This window comes from Ptychodera flava, chromosome 7 (assembly GCF_041260155.1).
Source record: "Ptychodera flava strain L36383 chromosome 7, AS_Pfla_20210202, whole genome shotgun sequence".
Classification (NCBI taxonomy): Eukaryota; Metazoa; Hemichordata; class Enteropneusta; family Ptychoderidae; genus Ptychodera; species Ptychodera flava.
In genome coordinates this window covers 27,695,061-27,717,091 of record NC_091934.1, presented here as the reverse complement: position 1 = coordinate 27,717,091, position 22,031 = coordinate 27,695,061, and the positions used below count along the sequence as shown (strand labels likewise).

Here is a 22,031-nt window from a genome sequence, read left to right as displayed (position 1 = left end):
AATGACCTACGATCAGTATGATTTGGTTCACCTTTTAGCACAATAAGCAGTCGTGAGTTTGGTGATATAGAAGTGTAAATTGTGTATATATTTATGCAAACCGCCTGATTTCCTGGCTTAATAATTGTTAGCTCACATTTTCAATATGAAGATAAAAATTTTATCCCAATTCAAACAAATCTTTAAGAGATCTACCTAGGATCATGCATAACAAGTTTCAAAAGCCATTGGACAAGCACTTTCAAAGAAATAGATCTTTTGAGCAAATATGAGAAAAATTATCCCAAAATACTTGAATGAAAATTACCACAATTTTAAGGGAACTGCATACGAGTTTCCCCCAAATTTGGCTTGTGGTTGCAGAAGTTTAGCGATTTGCTGGATTTGAAGGAATCTAGCTGCCTTTTTTGCCTCATATGCATATTTTGACATTAATGTGCTCATTTGAATCAATTCACCCCCCACCTGTTGATTTAATACCTGTACATCATCAAATACTACAATTGCGAGTGCTGGGGTTTACAAGTTTTTGATTTGGACGGACATACATACACACATAAACAAACATACATATGCATACTATGACAATGACACACAGCCATACAGACACCGCTGACTATTAAAGTTCTCTTTAGTTATGCATACATATACCAAATGTGAATTTAAAATGTTGTCTTCATGTATTTTGCCTATGATTCTCCACCCCTTTGATGATCTTACGGTCTATCTCGACTTTTCTACCTTAAAGGTCTGGCAAATGAAGACATAGTACTTTTGAAGAAAATAATATTGATAGCATCTGTGCAGAACTAAGTCCATATATTTTTCCGATAGAAACTCGTTAAACAACAGCTGTAACTTCATATTTCCAATATATTTGTTCTGGAAAACTAGTACATTTTCATCACCTCCCTACATGTTCATTATTGATATGAATGTACTGGACTAGATTAGAGTAGTTAGAAGTGCATACGTGTACAAACAAAAATGATATTGGAATTTCGCTTTAAACAATAAGTTGCAGGACTGTGGGTGCACAAGAGGGGAAATTACTGATTACGCAGCTATTTGCATACACTGGGTGAGTTTTTGAATTCTCATAGCATGGCTTTGACCGTATGATGAATTTGAATAATCATGATGGGCAATTTTGTGACATATTTGCAGAGGGGTCAAATGACCTTACAGGAGACACATTTTGAAACATATGCGTTCTCAGACAAAAAACGGAACATTTTTTCAGTTTATTTTCGACTCAAATTTAGTCACTATATATTCAAATGCAAGATTCAATGACAATGAATGCCTGAAACATGGCAAAATTATGAGATTCCGGGACTGAACACAGCACATCCGATCAGTAGCGTGGCTTTTTCACATTTGCATAGATTTACCATAATCCAGCTTTTGTAGGTCCTGATTAAAATGTTAATACATTTGCAAATACAAAGTCTTGTACACACTTCAGAACACGTGTACAAAGTGCAATCTTACTGTTGACGAGAGTTACCAAAACTTGCATGTGCGATGAGTGATACTGAGTATGTGAGTGAGAGTGGTTCATGAACTCTACAGCATGTGGAGGTGACCACAGTCAGAAAAATTGTGACAACCGCGGTTATTGAACCATTCTTTTTTAAGGGTGGGGATTTGGCCGAGCAGTTTTGACTATGTCTTCACGAGGTACTCCAGGTACCGTATGTTGCGAGTTCGAATTCGATCAAAAATCTACCTAAATTGGCATGGCCTGTGACAATTAGCCATGCAAGATATTTTGACAAGCTGAACACAATAGACTTTACATAAATTTCAAGTCCTACAAAGTACCGGTATCTACCAAACACAACAAACACAATGGAAAAAGACATCTGCAGTTACCACAAATGGTGACTCCAGGAGCTGAGTGAGCATAAGTAAATACTGGGAATGCAAATGACATGTCTATTCATGTTGAAAAAAAAAGTTTATTCAATATTTACTTTCACAATATGAAATTAATTTGGTTTGTCACACCTATAACGAGATATCAATCGAATGGGCATTGTATACTCCGACAACAAAATATCTTCCCCTGTCAAAAAAGACAGAAAATAACCTGATGCTTGTCACTTTCTGCATACAATTGCATGTGCGAGAAAGTTTCATACAGGCACACCAGTCATGGATTTGTGGCATTCATGACAACGGTGCCCCCTACTTGTATATTTAACGGCAAGGTAATTTTGCACCAATTTATTGCACATTTCTAGTTCGTATTTCAATTCAGAATGGACACTTGTAATCTAAAAAGTCGCTGGCATACAGGCTATAAAAATCATAGAAAATATTTTCCTGAACTTTTTTTCATGTCTAGATTCAAGCTTTATTTGGTGAACATCAGAAAGGAGAGGGTATTCATATTGACAATTGGAAACACTGACAAGAGATTTTATAGAAATCTCTTCTTTCATGATTTGGTTCATGACAGCAGATAACTACTCAGAACCCATCATCAAGAAAAGATTTCAATCATTCTAAAAATATATCGGTGCAGTTTGTTGCATTGTTCACCAACGGAATCGTCACTTTTATGTTCTTCTTCAAAACTCTGTTGTCCATTCATCAGTGCACTGTCTTGTTTCAAGAGTTTTCAAAATACTTCTGGAGTGTGTGAAAGTCAATTTCTATCTCTAGCTAGTGAACACGTCTCACTGTCTACTAATGAAATCTGTACACTAACTTCTTGAAAAAGCATGATGATAAATAAAAGCCCCATTACCTGTATCTTATTGCATTTTCTTCAACCACAGATGGTGTGAAATCAATACAAGCACAACTTATGTAACAAGCAACCCTGCGGCCAACACATAGCTTCACTGTGATATTATTACAAAGATAATTTAGATAATAGATGTGGGCTGGTTTGTCAATTAAGGGATAAGTGGTGAACATCGGACATATTTGAATATTTGAAGCAAAGTTTTGAATAAGCTGTAGGTTTTTTTGGATGAGGAAAAACAGTCGAATTGGTTATCACTTGCATATATCAGTGCTGCCTTGACTGCTGTGGCTTACATCATTAGTGGCACTCTCTGCCTGAGTACTGATATTTACCTATAGCTCAACTGTCCAGACAAATGTTTTGTTTCACCAAAACCAGCACAAATAGCCCCAAGATACAAGTTTTATCATAATTTCAACAAATCTGAGTTGGGTCACCCCTCAGGAACCTAAATACAAAAGCAATCAGACACAGGAATTCTGACAAGACTTTTGGAATTTTTTGACAAAAGACAGCAAAAATAGCCAAGAATTAAAGTATTGCAGGTTTTGCTAGATTTGTACAAAACTGATACGGACATCCATATCAAATTTCAAAGAAATCTGACAAGATGTTTCAGAGAGGAACATTTTTTACACAAAACATAAAACCTCCAAATTAAGTTTAAAATCAATGGGACAAGGAATTTCAGAGATTTTTTGACCAAAAATGGGGGAAATTGCCCCAAAAACATAAATAGGCAAATTTCACCACAATTTGAAGCCATCAAACTGTCTGCTAAAGAAATCTACATACCAAGTTACTACCAAATCTGGTGTGTTGTTCATTGTCAAGGTACTTTCCAGGACCATTTAAAATTCAAGGACTTTCAAACAAGGAGTGTTCATACTCTTGTTATGCTCGGATAAATGAACCTCATTGTTTAACAGTTTAGCCTCTAAGGCAAGTCAACCTTGCCACTGACTGTAAAGCCTTGACAGTGATTCAGGAAAATTTTACACACCACGTTCTGGTAAAGAGCTAAGGAAAAGAAATCTCAACAAGTTCCTGACTTGACTCACAGAAATTTAAAAGGTCAGAGGGTAAATTGATGTCATTGGCATGTTGAACAGAACAAATTAAATTCCTAATGGTGTACACACATGTATCAGTTGACAATGCCCAGGTGAAGAAAGTGGACTTACTGCCAAAATGCTTTCACAAACACAACAAAATTGAAAATATGGCTCAAAATGAAGTGAACTGATTTCCTGTTTGTTGGTATGCTTTCACATGTTGAATGGCGCTGCACAAAACAAAAGGCAGCTCAATGGCACTGTTTATAATCATTGTGAAAAATGTCATATGTTGTTACACCTCTCTTTGATGTGTACGCAGCGAAACAACTGAGGATTCTTAAACCAACTGCCTCATTCAGAAGAGGATTTGAGCTTCTAGTTTCCAGAATGTCTTTGTTCAGATAGATTCAGATTTACTAATGAGATGATGCGGTCTGGTACTACTGGATTTGAAATAAATGACTTACTGTGTTATGACACCAATGCTTCTAATTTTGACACTAATGCATCACAAAGTTACCAATTTCAATGTGACTGGCCATTTATTTGCAATGTTACATAGGCCTGTTACCCTTCCATTGCCCATATGCCTCATACGGAGATTTGATCCATCAAAAAAAGTATGGTTGTTCCCGCTTTTTGTCTGTGTGAGGGCTAGTTTAACCCTTTGAGTGCTGTAATTTTTCCCGCCAAAATTTTAGTGCAACAGTTTACCAATTTTCATGAATTTTTTCTCTCATTTTTTTACAATTTTGGACCAAACGGACATTACATTATATTGGCTACAGTTTTCTATCAAATTTTTTCACAAAAATCTGAAAAAAATTGACTGACATATTTAATATAGGTGACAAAAACTGACTTTGGCACTCAAAGGGTTAACCATAATCACCAGGCTACTCATGAAGGAATCCACATTGGGTGTTTTGCACACAAACGGATCGTACAAGATCGCTTTCTGGATCAGCCACTGTCCATATCTGACGTCAAAATGCCTACAGTTTTCAACTGTAACGGTTCTACAAGTCTAAATGTGACAAAGCAAATCTGTTCAAGACTACACCTATAATCATATATAAAGTACATATATTTACACTTGGAGTGTGCATATGGGTTTTATCAGAAACCCTTCATTAGAAAACAATTTTTTGACTGTAATATCCAAAATTTTACAATAAAAATATCCAAAATAAATAATTTTTTTCTTTGTCTTGTAATTTTAGCACCATCATTTTGGAGCAGGCCAAACAGATATTCACGCATTCATTTACTTTTATTTTGCTCTCTAATAGTAAACTGAACCCATGCACACGCTCTCATACAGTGAAAGAAAACAGATAATCTACACAAAAGAGTTGGATTTGAGGGGTCAACTAATCAACAAATACTTTCCACAAAACGCACACAAAAGTAATACACACTTGATATCAAATTTGACTCTTAATAATCAAATCGAATAAAATTCAGCAATTCAATGGTGACTCTTACACAACTGACATACACCAACATACTATCATTCGGTTGGCAGACACGGCATAACAATCACCCTTTCACCCCCATGTCCAAGTACACTGGTCCAACTTACCCACTGAATACAATGGGGCTGTACCAAAATCAGAGGTTCAAGATATCTAGTCTAAATTCTCACCAACCTCACCATTTGCTTTAAAGTCCTCATACAGATTATTTTGACTACTCACGTTCTCATAGGATATTTCACACAGACACATTAACATAATTAGACAAACACTGTCATGAAAAATCCTGTTGGACATGGTCAAGTTCATGCAACTACTCATCCAAGATGAACTTGAGACTCACACATGAGTGTAATTTTTGTCATACTGATTAAAATTTAAAAAACGGTCTGCTCTTTCGACATCATAGTGTCACTGATTGTTCAAAATTATTTCTCATTCTAAATTAACTCAGGCAGCACTTTTCAAATTCAAATGCTATTAAATTACCATGACTCACATATGTAGGCCTCGCATTTTGAGGAAGCTTGCATAAGTGACTACGGTATACTAAAAGGTTTCAAAAGTATAACTAAATACAATATGACAGCAAAATAGACATATAGATACAAAGAAAATATTTTGACAGTAGTATTTGCAATAGGAGTACACATTGAGTGATAAAATTTGGGAGTACTACAGTGTCATTTGTAATAATTCATGTGAAAGTTTCAGAAATATTTGCCAAAATAGTTGTACAGTAATTGCAAGAAGGCTTGATCATATGTTGTTGAACTCCACTTGTCATTGTTAAGCATAATAAAATTATTTGACAGGTCAAGAAATGTTTTTTCCTTCCATTTGATTTCTGATCAGCTGTTTGTACAGAGCAGAGTTCGTTTGTATCAGTCACAGCCTGGACTAACGTCTTGGCTTTTGCATCTTGGCTCTGATTTTCTTCAGTCGCTGCGTCCGGCTCTGTGCCGAGGTGGAACCCACTGAGAAGCCACCAATGGCAGGCGTGCCAGGTGTTGTTGCACCTGGTGTGAAGGGATTGGCTACCGGAGTGCTGGCACCTAGCAAAGTGAGAATATGAAAGATTTACAGTAAGAAAAAAATTGGACATCGGATAGAAAAGACAATACCAGTTAAAGCTATACTGTCACCTGTTCCAATTTTGCCATAGTTACCATGGAAAGAGAAAATCTAACCAATCACAGATTTTAAGCGGGTGGCCACTTTTTAAAAACAGCGCCCTCACATAGGCATTTTGAATACCAAGGAACGCCCCTTTGACCATATATGGGCATATCTAGATTACAGGTGACTGTATACCTTTAAGGTAGAATGCTAGGGTAGATATTCAGACTCTCACTTTATGGTGTAAATTAAGTTTTCATCATCATAGTTTTGTTAAAGCCTCAATAGCTGCTATATACAATGCAAGATCCGAGGTACATGAATATTCCACATTGATTAAGGGTCATTAGCATAGAATTTTGATACCCAAACAATGCTCATTAATGTAATCTGCATATTTGAATATCATTATACCTCACATCTTGCACTAATAGAGCTGCTAATTTTATGCACTATTTTCATGATTTTATTTTTAAACTGAAGTTGTTTCCTTTGAATGTACTAACTGAAGGACGTGTATTGAAGTATCACTGCTCGCAGATTTCGACCATGCCTATACGTTTTAACAGCTGAATAATAAACAGGTGCCTCACCCACGAATTGGCGCCCCACGGGAAAATACAAAAACAGTATTCTCTGCACATACACATCGTGATCATACCAGAAACAAGCATGATGCCATTTACTTGAATGCACAACACACGATAGCCAACATTTTGTTGTTGTAACCTTTAGTTTCTCTGTCATATAATTAGTTTTTGAAAATGGCTGGATATCTAAAATCATGTTAAAACATTTGAATTTACATGCTACTTTAGACACTAATGGCAGCGTTATACACTTTTTCAGTCTCAATGGGTCTATTGGAAAACTGGGTATTTTAAGATTGGTTTATTAAACATTCACAGCTATTGGGGCTTTAAAATCAAGAATTCCATTTTCCCCTGTAGACATAACACAGGGACGGTGGCCATTTGGAATATCAGATATTGGTAAATTTCAGATAATTTGTTTTTGTGCAACTAAACTTTGTGCAGCAACCCTAAATCATACATCATACCCTGAACCTCTTACCTCCTGTAAAATTGAACGGTGCAACAGTTGGTGTCGCCGATGTACTCTGTCCAAACGCTGGTGATGATGTGCCTCCTGCTGCTGAGAAATTAAAGCCACTGCTACCAGACGATGCTGCTGCTGCTGTTGCTGTTGCTGTTGGGTGAGAAATGAAAACTTCAAATGACTGACTCAGGCAGGGAATTATTAACAAGCTCTTTACATGGAGATTAGTGTAGAATACACCTCTGGGACAGATATTCGAGCTCTCAGATTTTTTAAATACTTTTCTGCCACTTGTTGGGGCTTATTTTAAAGCTCTTGGTTTAACAAAAATTTTCACCGTTCTACTTTTTGAAAATCAAAAGTTTTATTCTCCCTCATCGAGTTAACACATTTAAGGTGGCCATTTTGAATATTGCATGTAGGTAAATTTCAGGTAATTTGTTTTGCTGCAACTATAATTGCACAGCAATCCCCGGGTTTTATTCGTGATTTGGTAAGAGAACGGTTGAAAGTTTCCCAAAGGAAAGTTTGAACACTTTTGAGGTGCATATTACCTTAAATCAACTTTATGAAAAAATGTGAGTACAAGGGAGATGTAGAATGCTACGATTTGTCACTAGGGGCACTGCTTTGGCCACTGGTGAACTTCTTGTCTTTTTTTTTTGTAATTTGTAAATAACTTTACGAGATAGAATTCATCTGGATAAATTCAATCTTGCATTACACAGTCAAGCTGCAGCTAATGATTTCAAATATAGGCTTTACTGAACAAGCACAGGGTGGCATAGTTGAGTTTGGACATATTAAGATTTCAATAAGTACTTAGTATGGTGGTTAGTAATAATGTACTAAATAAGTGCTCCAGAAACTATAGTGCCATCTGCTTTAGAAAATGAAGCTTGATTATGAATTAGCCCCCTCTACAGCAATTCAACAGTTGGCATCAGCTAAATTTAGATTCATTGCATTAAATTTTCAAACTCGGTAAGAAATCCTTTCTTGACATTAATTATGCTTCCTTTCAAGTGATACATATAATCAAGTCAAAGCTAATTTTGGAAGCTCTTCACTTTCTTTAAATTCACAAAAAGCATGTGTACTCATATATTGTATTTTTATTTGAGCTGTTTGACCCTTTGAGCTTTGACCTCTGGTGACCTATGTCATCGTGTGGAGCCTCACCCCTACATAGGGTTCAAAGTGTGAAGAATGCGGCAGCCTAACACACATATGGGCAATATTGTAAATGTTTCATAAATGCTACAGGATAAAGTCAATATCAAAGAGTCTATGCTTACGTGCACCAAATGCGAAGGGTTTGGAATCTGTGGTTGTAGAGGATCCTGCAGAGTTGAAAGCCGACTGCTGAGCTCCAAATCCTGTCCCAGTCGGTTGAGCAGTTCCAAAGCCAGGATTCGTTTGTTGCTGAGTACCAAACCCAGTTGTCTGTTGAGTTCCAAACCCAAAGCCAGTCTGTTGCTGTGCTCCAAGTCCAGTGGCTTGTGAAGATCCAAAAGATGTGCTTGCTGGCTGTTGCGATCCGAAGGCAGTGCTGGTTGGTTGCTGTGCGCCAAAGGCAAATCCAGAGGTTTGTTGCGATCGGTCTCCAAACATTGATCCTGTCTGCTGCTGCTGCTGCTGCTGTGTTACGAATCCTGTTGAGGTGGAGCCAAACACACTGGATGTACTTGCAGCAGTTTGTGTGCCACTGCCAAATGGTGCTGCTGTGGCTGTTGGACCACTGAAGGCACTCGGCCCGCCCGTGCCAAAAGCGCTCTGAGTTGTGGCAGTGCCGAATCCTGAAGTCCCAAACGCACTTTGTGTCGTGGATGTTGTACCAAATACACTCTGGCTTTGCGCGGTGGAAGCCACAGTCCCAAAAGCAGACGGACCTCCAACTTGCCCAAAGGTGAAGGTGGATGTCGTGGCAGGGGCAGCGCTTGTTACTCCACTTGCAAATAAGCTTCCTGTCGCTACAGACGGGGCACTGAAGCCACTTTGTGTCAGTGTTGAAGTACCTGTGAGACTTGAGGAGGAAGTCATGGTGGCAGCAGAACTCGTGAATGGAGACGGCGTAAAATTAAACATTGGTGCAGTGGTTGTAGCAGTTGTAGCAGATGAGGCTGATGGGAATAGTGCGGAGGTTGATGAACTACTAGCAGCAGTCTTTCCTAACATAAAATTCACACCAGAGGGCGCACTGGTTGTCGTCGCAATTGGTGCCGCAGAGCTGTTCTGAGTTGGCTGCGATGGCAGGCTGAAATTGAAACCACCTGGGGCTGTTGTGGAAACTGGCTTGGTGCCAACACTGAATACGGGAATCTGTGGTTGGGTAGAAGCCGCCGTCGTTAAGGAGGTGGTTGTGGGAGGAGGACCGAACACAGGTGTAAATGTAGGTGCAGCTGTTGCTGCTGCTGCTGCTGCAGTTACTGTCGTGGCTGATGTTAATGTTGTTGAAGCGGGGGTGGTTTGACTTAGGTTTGAAAACGGTGACTGGAAGAGAGACGGTGTTGGCGCTGTGGTGTTTTCTGTCTTTCCTGCTAGCGTAAAACCGAATCCTGCTGCTGGAGCTGAACTTGTCGGAGCTGTTGAAGTGGTAACTGTCGTTGTAGATGCTGGAGTTTGCACAGAAAACCCAGCTGAACCTGGTGGCTTTTCACTGAAAAATCCAACACCCACTGTCCCTGCAAGTCCAGACGTCAAACTGCTAGTAGTTGCTGACTGAGCTGCAGTGCTCAATGATGTTGTCGGAGTGAAAAGCGAACGTGACGCAGTACTTGCACTCGTTGTCGTGGAGCTGGTGGCAGCTAGTGTTGTTGGCGCAGTTTGTAAGTTAAAGCCCCCAACCGGTCCACCAAGAATAGCCGAAGACAAAAAGCTTGCAACAGCAGTGCTTGTGGTTGCTGTGGGCACTGCAGTGGACGCAGTCACTTGCAATGTTGTTGCAGTGGCCACCCCCAATGCAGGTAGAGATGTGCTGTTACTAACACTACCGGTTGCCGCTGAAGACAGGGTTGTAGCAAGGCCAGCTGCAGCGGTACTGACTGCAGCATTTCCAAGAGTCAAGGGTTTCTGATTTGTGCTTGTCGTCACAATGTTGGCAGCAGTGCTGGCCGGGGTGCTGCCAAAGCTGAACAGTGCCGACGTGACGCTGCTCGTTTTAGTGCCATCTACAACAGTGCTTGACGTAGAATCTGGCAGCGTTTTTTGCTGTAAGACACATGGTAAACTTGAATTCTTTTCTTGAGTGGCAGGAGCAAGCAGGCTGCTGCTAAGTTTACTCCTGTCTGCTTTAGACAGTAGTGGATTGTTCTCATTAATGCCCTGTTTGCCAGCATCAGAAGACGTCGTCGTTATCGTTACTGTAGTTGCTGCAGCAGTAGTCGTATCAGAGGGCTTGGCTAGGCCTACACCAAGCTGTGGTAGGGACGTTGACACTGCAGCTGATGTAGCTGGTGTGGTCATTGATTTAGTTGTTGAAGTTTGCAGACCAAACCCAACAGCAGGTAACTGCGATGCTTTGCTGGCCACAGCAGCAGTGTAGGAAGGTAATGCTGGTTTTACGTCCTGAGATTTCTCCTCCTCTATAGGGGTAAAATAGAATATTCCAACGTCACACAAATTTGAGTCGATGAAAAACAAGAAATCTTTGCATATACCTGCTATCAAATAACAAATGTTGTGAATCAATATAGCTGCCTCACGGAGATGTATCCCATACTAGTTTCAATTACATTGCAACTTCCACAGCTAACGGTGTAAAAGGACTCTACTATTGTTATGATTTCACACCAATAATGCATTATTCTATATTATATCATAACAGTATATTAACCCTTTTCCTGCCTGACAGTATCAATTTCCAATCAGCCAAGTCAGTAAAAAGCGGTATTGAGCCAAAACATGACGTATTTTCACCCTCTTGGCTTGGCCTGTTATAGCATCTTTAGTCCAAAAAAATTGAGTTTACAAGTATTTATGTTTTCAACAGCTTTCAAATCTACAATATTATGTTAAAATACACCATATTACCATATTGAATATGTTGTGTTTCATTAATTTTTACCATCTTGACCTGGTGGTGAAATATGGACTTGGCAGGAAAAGGGTTAATACAGATATCTGATACAGATATCTGATTGGCCCTCGCAGCAGGAGACAATTTGCCCTCCTTGCGTCGGGCAAGTTGTCACCCGCTCTCGGGCACATAAACCCATGTATTCAGGCAATAATATCTAGTGTGGTTCATTACAAAATTACTTATTCTATGTATGAGTGAGCATTTTTGTATATTCTTTGATTTGCCCTGCAACGACCGATTACACAACAAATGGAAGTAGACAGAGGAAAGTGTCACATCCACTTCATTCAAATTCTCTACAAAATTAATCGCTTCACTTTTGAACTTTAGGACCCTTTGTATTACAGTACTTGCATCTTGTACCTTGGTCATTTTGCTTGGTTTTCTCCACAGCTTGCATCATCTGTTGAACTCTCTGAGCAGCTCGTCTCCTGTCCTCGGCTACGTCATCCTGGGTATACCTCAACGGTGATGGTGGAATCTGCATATAAACAAAATTCACACAATACTGATTAGCCTACCTACAATGCAGCACATAGAATATTGTAACACACCTCATTTAAAGTCTCTATTGCAATCCATCCAGTCGCCAACATGTGACACTGGAGTATGCATAAAGCCAGTTACTGGCTAGCAGTCTCTAAACTGTTCACCAAAAGTGTACCAGTTCAGAAAACTATTACCTGGCTAACTTTGAAAGTGCACTCTACACATGCCCACATTCTTGATAATGCAGATGATGATGGTGGCACAGTCTGTCACCAAGAAAAGAGACAGCGGAGAAATTTTTCAATTTTTCAACAAGAAAATTGAATGTGTTACAAAATACATGTGGGCCAAGTCATATTGAGTTGCCTCAAAAACAGTCTTTTACACGAGGCTGTAGGCTGAGGGAAACAGACTGTTTTGGGCAACTCACAGACCCTCAGGGAAACAAATGTATGCTGTTACCCCCATAGCAAGTCAATATGTGTATACTGCTGTCTTCCTCTAAACCTGCAGACACAGTTGAACAGACAATTACTAAAATAAATTGAGTCAAACCTCTTTTGTGTCACCATATTTTGGCATGCAAATCAGCGATCATTTTCCTCCATTGACAAATTCATGAAAAGGTTGACAAATAATAATTTTGTGAATCTACAATGTACATCATCCTATACATCCGTAACACAAATCTTAATATTATTTTTGATGATGGTGACACACAGACAGGTTAAATCTTTTACACTAGATTGAAACCCAAACACTTATATTTTTTATGGCTCTGTTCCTAAGTTATAGGTATGAGCCTAACACAGAGATTTGTTCTCCTCAAAATTTTTACCTACCACACCAGATATTACTTACTGGCATATGTCTGTCTGTCAAGGAACTGAATGCTGGTACGTTTTTCCTCAGAGTAGATTTGGTATTCTTCAATAATCTTGGAGTCTCCTTTTTTGGTGTGTTCACTTTTGTCCTTTCTTCAGCTACACTCTCAGGGGATTTCTCTGCCGGTCCATCATTGGATGAATCGTCATCTTTTGCTGACGACGATTCCCTGAAAGTTCAAATGTGGCGTAAATCATTCACGAGGCTAAACCAGGAAGGTATCGAATATGACACCAACAATGCAGCAGAAGAATTTCTACTGCAACAGAGATACAGTACACACTGCTCAAATTCCAATTAAAACGACATATAGCGTCAAACCTGTGTGTAGTGGTCACCCATAGGGCCGAGAAATTCTGACTGTTGTATCGTGGCGGCCTTTCTACAGAGAGTTGGTTTTGCATTACTTTCAGTATAAGAAGTGTGCTGAGAGGTGAATTTAGGTTGAGATAACAGCAATAATAAAGTTCAATAGAATCTCTAAAAACCCATGATACACAGATGTATTTTTGAAAGAATCATTTTGCCACTATAAAATAAGTTTATAGACCCATGTCTTCCTTCTCTGTCAAAGCATGATTTGCAGAGATCATTCAAAGTCAGATATGCCGACGATAATACACAGGTTTTGTTCCAAATTGGAGCAATTCAATTTGAGTACATGACCACATTATACAGGTGGCTGTTCTGTAGAGGTCTTTAACATGTAAAATGCCACGGAACTGCAGCAAAGCGACCACTATAAAGAGGTGACCACTCTATAAGGGTGACATACTAAGACAAGTTTGACTGGACATATCTTAACTGAGCAAAATAATACAGTTTGTGAATTGGTATGCAAGCGAAGACCAACACACAAAAAGGTCCATGCTGACTCTAGGAGATCAAATTCTTCTCTTGTTTCATCAATGGTCATAGTTAGGAAATTCTGACCCTGTCAAAGAGTTTATGTTGTCAAGGATGGATTGTGTTGGTGCAAGTGAGTGCACATATTAAGATGCTGCTGTATTGGTGTATGGTCCACAGCACAAAACATTGACCTGATTTTAAACCAGCCGTGGTTGTCACGATACATGATTGGGATTAGGAGGAATAAAGAGCCGAGTCCCCCCGAAAGGATGGGCAGGGAAACGCAGGCAAAGCTTAGCTGTAACTAAGGGAATGGAAGTTTACAGGGAAAATGGCAAATCATTTGTTTTGAATTTTGGTTAATACAACATAAATGGTAATTGTTGAATATGGAAGAATCACAGAAGAGTGTACACTGCATTTCAAACCAAAGTGCCAGAACTCACCCTCCCCAACACACATCTCCCTACCCCCCCCCACCACCTTCCCTGTGACAATCAGCCATTTAATGAACATTTACCTGTCTTTTTCTGAGCTCGCTGTCTCCAGTGGCGACTTCATCACATTGATGAGTTTCATACGTGGTGTCCTTGACGACGAAGCATCACTCTCTTCATCATCTGCCACTTTCCTCTTTACTCTCCCTGCACCCTTGTCCGGGCTCTGTGAATTCAAACAAAGCCAAAGTTGAGTCTGTAACCTAGTATTATCATACCTTCAAACCATATCATTGATTTATTCAAAGGATTTCAATTTCCTGTAGCAGTGAAAAACCGTAAGCCGAAGTTCATACAGCAAATGCACGAACTATTCACTGGAATTAACAGTGACACTGTCAAATGACAATACTCTATTGTTTAATTATCAAAATCAGTGAATTTAAATCCCAGTGTTTCACACAAAAATGTTGGTGAAATTAAGTTCCTAAAAACAGTACTATTCTTAGTATCTTACAATTTATTGTCAAACCATTAAATCCTCACTGGATTCTGATTGCCATTTTCATGACCTCTATGTGAACGCTAACACTCTGGTATTTTCATATGCTCTCTGCAATTATGCAAACGATAAATGTGAAATTTTATACCACAAGATGAGTGTAGTAGCATGAATTCAATAAAAAGACTAATTATGTGACAAATTAAATAACTCATGCAGGATAAAATACCAGGATGCACTGTTATGCAGAGGTTAGGATGTTTGCTTAATTGCCTGATTTGTGAAATCCCTAACCCTACCTGAAACCCCTACGACTTGTGGACTAACATCTACATTTGTTTATTCACTGACAAACCTCAACTTTTAGAACCCAAATGATATGTCAGTGCAAGGTCAGTTACTCTCATTTTTGTTGAAATCACTCTTCTCAAATAAATGGCTTAGAATGACTTGTTTACATGGTTACAATTCAACGAAGGAAAATCTTTTCTGGAGATGTTTCACATATATATCATGAGTGCTATGAAGACAAAATTAACATTCTGGCACACCTTTCAAATACAGACATTCATAGATAAAACCACATTGCACTAACATTATACATTTAGAACACAAAACTGTCAAATCTTATGGCATGAAATCTCAGAGAGTGATAACTTTGTTCCATTAGGGGAGATACAGTTCACATTTCCAAGGTTAGACATTGTTGAAAATCATCCATGTATTCCTTGAACTTGGCTTTCAAACTACTTCAAACAGGTTCCATTACATTTGATAATATAACTGAACGGTAGAGTTGACTTTTCAGATCCTCAGATTCAGATCCTCAGATCTCAGACTTCAGATCCTATAACTTCAGATGCAGATTCGAATTTACAAGCCTTTTACAATACCCGTATTAACAGTATGTTTGCAATATTTAAAATAATAATTTGAAAATGACATGTGCAAGGCAGTTATGAAAACAAAAAAAGTCTACATAAACGTTTTCGCTCAACAAGTTTCAACGAACACGGGTCTACAATTACAGATTAGCTAACTTGCTTCTTCCGACCCCTGAATTCTGATTTAGCCCGGGTCACTGGCCTCCAACATGGATTAGTTATATTCCCTCGCCATAAATATTACGAACGATGGTAAAATACGGACTGTCGATAGCCAGCATTTACATGATCGTCGCGGTCTTGATCGTTCTATCGCGCGCGGGTGTGTTTATCTCTATGAGGGAACGTTCACGTGATGACATAACAAGTGAATCATTGCGCACCCTGTCTTCGACAGATGACGTTCTGATTCTGAGATCGAAGTTTTTAAGTTCAAGATTCAAGATAGAAATAACATAATTTCTAAAGCCTTTCCAAATCTAAATTATATTTTATTTATCAGTATATTACATCAAACTTTGAAAATTGTGAAATTTTAATTATGAATCTGCGTCTGAAGTTATAAGATCTGAGGTCTGAGATCTGAGGATCTGAATCTGAGGATCTGAGGATCTGAATCTGAGGATCTGAAAAGTCAACTCTACCATAACTGAACTTATAGACAGTAGTCTAGCTGTCTGCTGATTGAACTTGATGAGATGCTGGCTAATTCTTCAAGTTCTCACTCACACAAACAAACACCCCGTTTGACCATAACCTTAAATGCATGACCTTCATTAAAAGTACAACAAGGGCCCTTGTTATGGCTATGTATCATATTTCCACTGTACATGGTTAACCCTCATACTGAACTTCATGGAATGCCATTGTCTGGAGATGGTGTGAACCCGTACATTTGGACAATAGTGGTTGGTGTGTGAAAGACTAACGTACATGAATATGGAAAACACTTGAATATGTGTACTGTTTACAATCCATATGCACTATGCAGTTACAATTATAGCCTATATGTACTAGTGTCACTAGTCCAGAATTACTGCAACTTTAAGTTTAACATGGCATTTTTCTTTATTTCTCACGTCATAACTTACTTCATTTATTTCTTTAGGCTTATTTGTTTATATTTCCTTGAAACCCTGTTTCATCTCTTCTCTCTCTCTCTCTCTCTCTCTCTCTCTCTCTCTCTCTCTCTCTCCCTCCCCCCCCCCTCGTTTTTGACTGTTTACTGTATTTGCTGTATTTTATGGATAAGGTCAATCAATCAGTTAACTCCGTGTACGGAGTTGTATTCCACACACAAATTAAACACACCATTGACAAGATTCTGATGACACTGTGAATGGCAGTGTCTCACCTTCCTCTTTACTTTCTTCATAGAGCTGTAGGAACTGGCGATTGCATTTCTGATCTTCTTTTTGTTGTTACCAAAGCTGGGCTCTGAGCCGTCCTGGGCTGGTGGGCGTTTCACACCTGAGATCATGAACCCACCATTGGGCATGGGAGAGTTCCTGCCCGACGCGGCAGGACTTGCAGTTGCCCATGTGGAAGTGCTCGATGCTGAACTTTCATATCGCCTGGGAGAAAAATATAACAGCAAAGACATTAAAAAATTTGCAGTGTCATTTCAAGAAACTGTGAACATTGAAAAGCATAATGACTTATCATTGTGCCCTCTGCCAAACGTGATTTCTGGAAACTTTGTGTCGACTTGTTGAATTGAGGAAATTTTTTTGCTTCAGCATTCATTTGAACTCAGCATCAGTATATCGTTTACGCAACAGAATTACACTGACAGTAAATTACTCATCAGTCACTCTGTTGCTGTCATATTATCATCGTCCACAGCAACCTGGCAGCATGTTTAAAAGAGCCACACTCTTATTGTGAATGAACATTTGTAACAAACACCCAATAGCGTTTAGAGGTATTTGACACACAGAGACATACACACAGACAGACACAGACACGCCCACACACACAAACTCAGGACAATGGCACATGCATGCACCCATTATTGCTTGCTAAAAGTACCAATGGATGCCAGACAGAAAACTGGGCAAGCAATCAACCAATCTCACCTCCTCTTGGCATCTTTCTCAATAGACGATGCACAACTGCTGGCATCATCATCTTGTTCCCTGGATGTTCTCTTTTTACTTTCCCTCAGAGCTGACAAGACAGTCTCTTTATTCAATGGATCAGCCTTGCCTTCTTTTATATGACGCTCTCTCAGATTCTGTAATCTGGATGGAAATGAAAAACATACACATTATCCATGAATCCCTCTCTGTTAAAACCTTTCTGGAGGGGGACAGATTTGTTTCTCAGAGGAGTAGAAATACTTCCTCCCTGATGTGCAAATATACAATTCTACATTAACTTTTACAATTCAAGTCTCCTGGCTTATGCTACTCACGTTGCACGCTAACAGCACTTCCCATATACTATATTGTACCCTTTCTACGGCATTTGTATGCACACTGTTATGTGATGATTTTCCATTTCCAGCTGTGAGAAGTCATACTTAAATGGCCAGTAGCTGTTTCTTTTGATATTTTTGTGTTGTGTGTCAATTGCAAGTTCTTGTTCTACTCCCCCACAGCATGTTAACCCTTTCAGCACTGTTATTTTCTCCCGCCAAAATTTTAGAGCAAAATTTTACCAATTTATGAATTTTTCTTTAATTTTTTGATAATTTTGGACCAAATGGACATCACATTTCATTTGCTGCAGTTTTTTCTCAAAATTTTGGCAAAAATCTGAGAAAAATTGACTGGGGTTAATTTTATAAAGGGGACAAAAATAGACTTTAGCTCAAAGGGTTAAGACAGCCACTATTTAGCTTGCCAACACATCATCTAGAATGCACTGTTCATGTTTACATTTGAATTCTAGTCCAGACAAGAATTCACTTGTCAACAAAAACAACAGAGTATACCCATGTACAGCCTGAGTTGACAAGCTGAATTTACTGTGCTTTTGGGGGTAGAACACGAAACAAAAGGAGAAAAAACTCAACAACAGTTACAGCTACTAACCCTTTAGATGTAATAACTTGATCCCTTTGCATTTAGGGTTGTAATATCAAAATTCCACATTGACAACGAAATACTTGAATCACTTTAAAAATGCTGTTAATTAATGTGAACAACATTAACCCTTTTCCTGGCAGACAGTAATAACTGTATCACTTCCCCATCAGCCAAGTCAGTAAAAAGCGGTATTGAGCCAAAACATGACGTACTTTCACCCACTTGGCTTGGTATGTTATAGCATCTTTTATCCAAACAAAAATCAACTTTACAGTATTATGTTTTCAACAGCCTTCAAATGTACAGTATTGTGTTAAAATACATCATATGGAATACGTTGTGTTTCATTAATTTTAACCATCTTGACCTGATGGTGAAATATGGACTTGGCAGGAAAAGGGTTAAGGTAGTATGCACATCAAAAGTAAAAGACTTAAAGTTTTGCTCAAACTTTCCTAAATGAAACTTTCAACCATTCTCTTACCAAATCAACAATAAAAATCGCGGGTCACCATGCAAAGTATGGAATTAGCGAAACAATTAGCCCAACATTTTGCGATATTTGAAATTCAAAATGGCCACCATCCCTATGTTAACACTATGGGGGAAAAATTAAATTTCGGATTTTCGAAAAACAAAGATGGTGAAAGTTTTTCTTTCTCCAAGAGCTTTAAAATGAGCCCCAACAAGTAATAGATCAGAATAGAATTGTAGAAATCTGAAAGTCTGAATATTTGTCCCTGAGGCACATTCTACCTGAAACTGGACTTTTGTTTTGCATTTGATCAAAATGTCTTCATGCCATACATTGGACAGCAGATTTCAAAATGGTAATAGTACCAGATATAGCATGCAACTTACAACGGACTTGGACTTCTAACAGAGGCTAGTTTCACAGTGACTGGACTTGTAATTTTATTCCTACTGTGTGGACTCAGAGGGCTGAGGGTCTCCTTGAATGTACTGCCACCCATCCATTTCACGGCTGGCAGGAATCCAAGGCTGGAGTACTGTGGCTGGTGCGTCGGGTACCGGCGGTTTGCAGCGACAAAATGGCGAGGGCTTGAAACAGAAACATCTGCATTTGGTAGTACTGTGGACTGGTCAGCAGAACTGCAAACAATGTGATAAAAACAGTGATTCCAAGATCTTGTATTTCATATTTCTTATGTGCAAAAAGAAACTTATTCGTAAGTTTGGCCTGTCTAACTTTTCTATTCGTTTAACTGTACAAAACTGATTCGCAAAGTCATTTCTCAAAGATCCCCTAGCAGAGACAGTAGCATGGCTACAAAACTCTCAATGAAATGTTCTGGCAATACCATGGATGTAAATTACATCCATGGGCAATACTGGTGACAAATAACATCCATTAGGAGATATCAAAAATTTAAATACTTTTGAGTTTTGATCAATTTTTAATATTCTCTGCCAAGCAAGAATGGTTCATGCCCCTAGATTGACAGCAAGGCAAATATTTAATGAACTCACAATTCAATCTTTCTGACTTTCACATATTCTCTTTGTGTTGTAAATTACTAAGTGTCAACCTGCAGTGTGAACATGAATGTTTGTTATCTGAAAAATCACAAGCGCCACAAAATTGTAATTGTACTATACAAGAATGCAAGATTGTGAGTTACTTTTAATTTTAGTATCCTACGTTTTGGCAATAGTCTTGTGCAGAGAACAAGTGTTCAAAATGATTCATCGTATTCTTAACCAAAGAGGTTGAAACTTATGTAATCAACCCTTTGAAAGTAGCTTAAAATGGAGTGTTACTGTTTGTAAGAAATAAGATTTAAACCATGGCTACGTGTCTTTCTTGCATATTCAAGTGAGTGCGCTTCCTCGACTTCCTGCAGTTCCCCCTCCCCCTCCCACGGCCACCTGAAATCACTTAAGCTGAGACTGTCCATGGAGGAAGCCCATCACTGTCCATGGAGGAAGCCCATCAAATCCTACAGGGTCGGTGTCAATTTAAAAAATGCCGTGTATCCACGAAAAAAATGATGTGGTCTGTATATGGCCCTAAACTGTGTTACATACACGGTATACCTCTCTTGTTTGTATTCTGTGTAAAACTTCATGTAGTATGCATGAAATCAAAATCATATTGTGTAGTCTTTTTTTAGAGAGACTATCGGTGTTCAAATGACACCACATTTTTAGTGTAAAATTTCAGTTGACTTACAGCCGGATTACGTCTGGCAACGCAACCCAAAGCAAATGGCAAATAATACTTCAGTACTCGGGGCAAAATTGACGTATTGTAAACCGCTCGGACACGCTGTCCATCAGTCTGCAAGTGCAAACACTGACTCACGGTCGACCTTGAGGGGTAACGGTTCGTTGCATTCGTGCACCTACTCAGTGCTCAACACCGTGGCGATGTTGTAAGAACATACAACCGACAATAGTGATTGGGGACACGGTCAAGGTTTCTCTTAAAATCAGCACAGTATCTTCACCGCCCTTGAACTCTACTTACCTGAAATTGTATCTCTTCGCCGATATGGAAACCGGTGAAATTGGGGAATTTCCCGGCGTCTGGAAGGCCGACAACGAGGAGTTCAGCAACGGCCCTGCCGGTGACTGAAACCTTGGTCGTCGGTTTATTTTGATCGGAGAACGCGTAAAACTGTTCGACTGTTCCTTGCTCGGGAAAGTTCTGCTGGACAGTGGATCAATATTTTCGTGGCTCTCGTCTAACCCAGCCACTCGTCTAGATTCACTCCTCTTGAAGTTTTTCATTTGAAATTGAGAAGTCTTGTTTTCAAACGAGGCGTCTTCAGTTGCTTGCGACTTCGAGTGAGTGATAAAAACGATTGCAACAAAAGTACCACAGAGGAAAGTGAAAATTATCAAAGTCAGCCAACTTATCTGCAGAATGTACAAAAGCAATAAAACAACTGAAATCACACCGCCGATGATGACACCACGCCGACGGTTTACGAATGTGTACATGCTGACACTTCTCCCATGCTTCATTCGTCCAGACTTCAATTTTTACAAGATGGCGGTCTTTGTCCTGTTGGACCGGAACCAAGAGCGCCCTCATTTATTTAGAAAATTTGGAAAGGGATGCAGTCGTTTATATAGTCTGTGATGCAGTGCAGACATTGATATTTGAACGAAGTCTCGGATTGTCCATAGAGTGGTTGCAATATCCTTCTTTCCTTGAAAAACATATTGTATTATGGTCAAAGACGAAGGTAATCAAGATTACTTATACCAGACTCGAATAAACAAACAACAACAATAGACAAAAGAAGAGAAACAAAGACAAAATATAAACGTGAAAAAACAAATAAACATAAATAAGCAAACTAACGAACGGACTGATTGCTTAAATATTAGATTAAATACGTTCAGCAGAGGGAGACTTAAAATATAT

The 22,031-nt window shown here is 39.0% G+C and overlaps 1 protein-coding gene across 1 annotated transcript; it reads right to left on the bottom strand.

The window, feature by feature from the left end:
• Positions 1 to 1,944: 1,944 nt before the first annotated feature.
• LOC139137149 (uncharacterized) lies at positions 1,945 to 21,680 on the bottom strand. Its single transcript, XM_070705121.1, has 10 exons — positions 21,126 to 21,680; positions 19,496 to 19,747; positions 17,681 to 17,845; positions 16,957 to 17,176; positions 14,300 to 14,442; positions 12,907 to 13,099; positions 11,920 to 12,037; positions 8,774 to 11,059; positions 7,491 to 7,625; positions 1,945 to 6,352 (listed from the first exon to the last, which is right to left on the bottom strand). The coding sequence occupies exons 1-10, from the start codon at positions 21,623 to 21,625 to the stop codon at positions 6,198 to 6,200; spliced, it is 4,167 nt and encodes a 1,388-aa protein (XP_070561222.1). The 5' UTR covers positions 21,626 to 21,680; the 3' UTR covers positions 1,945 to 6,197.
• Between the last annotated feature and the right edge of the window lie 351 nt (positions 21,681 to 22,031).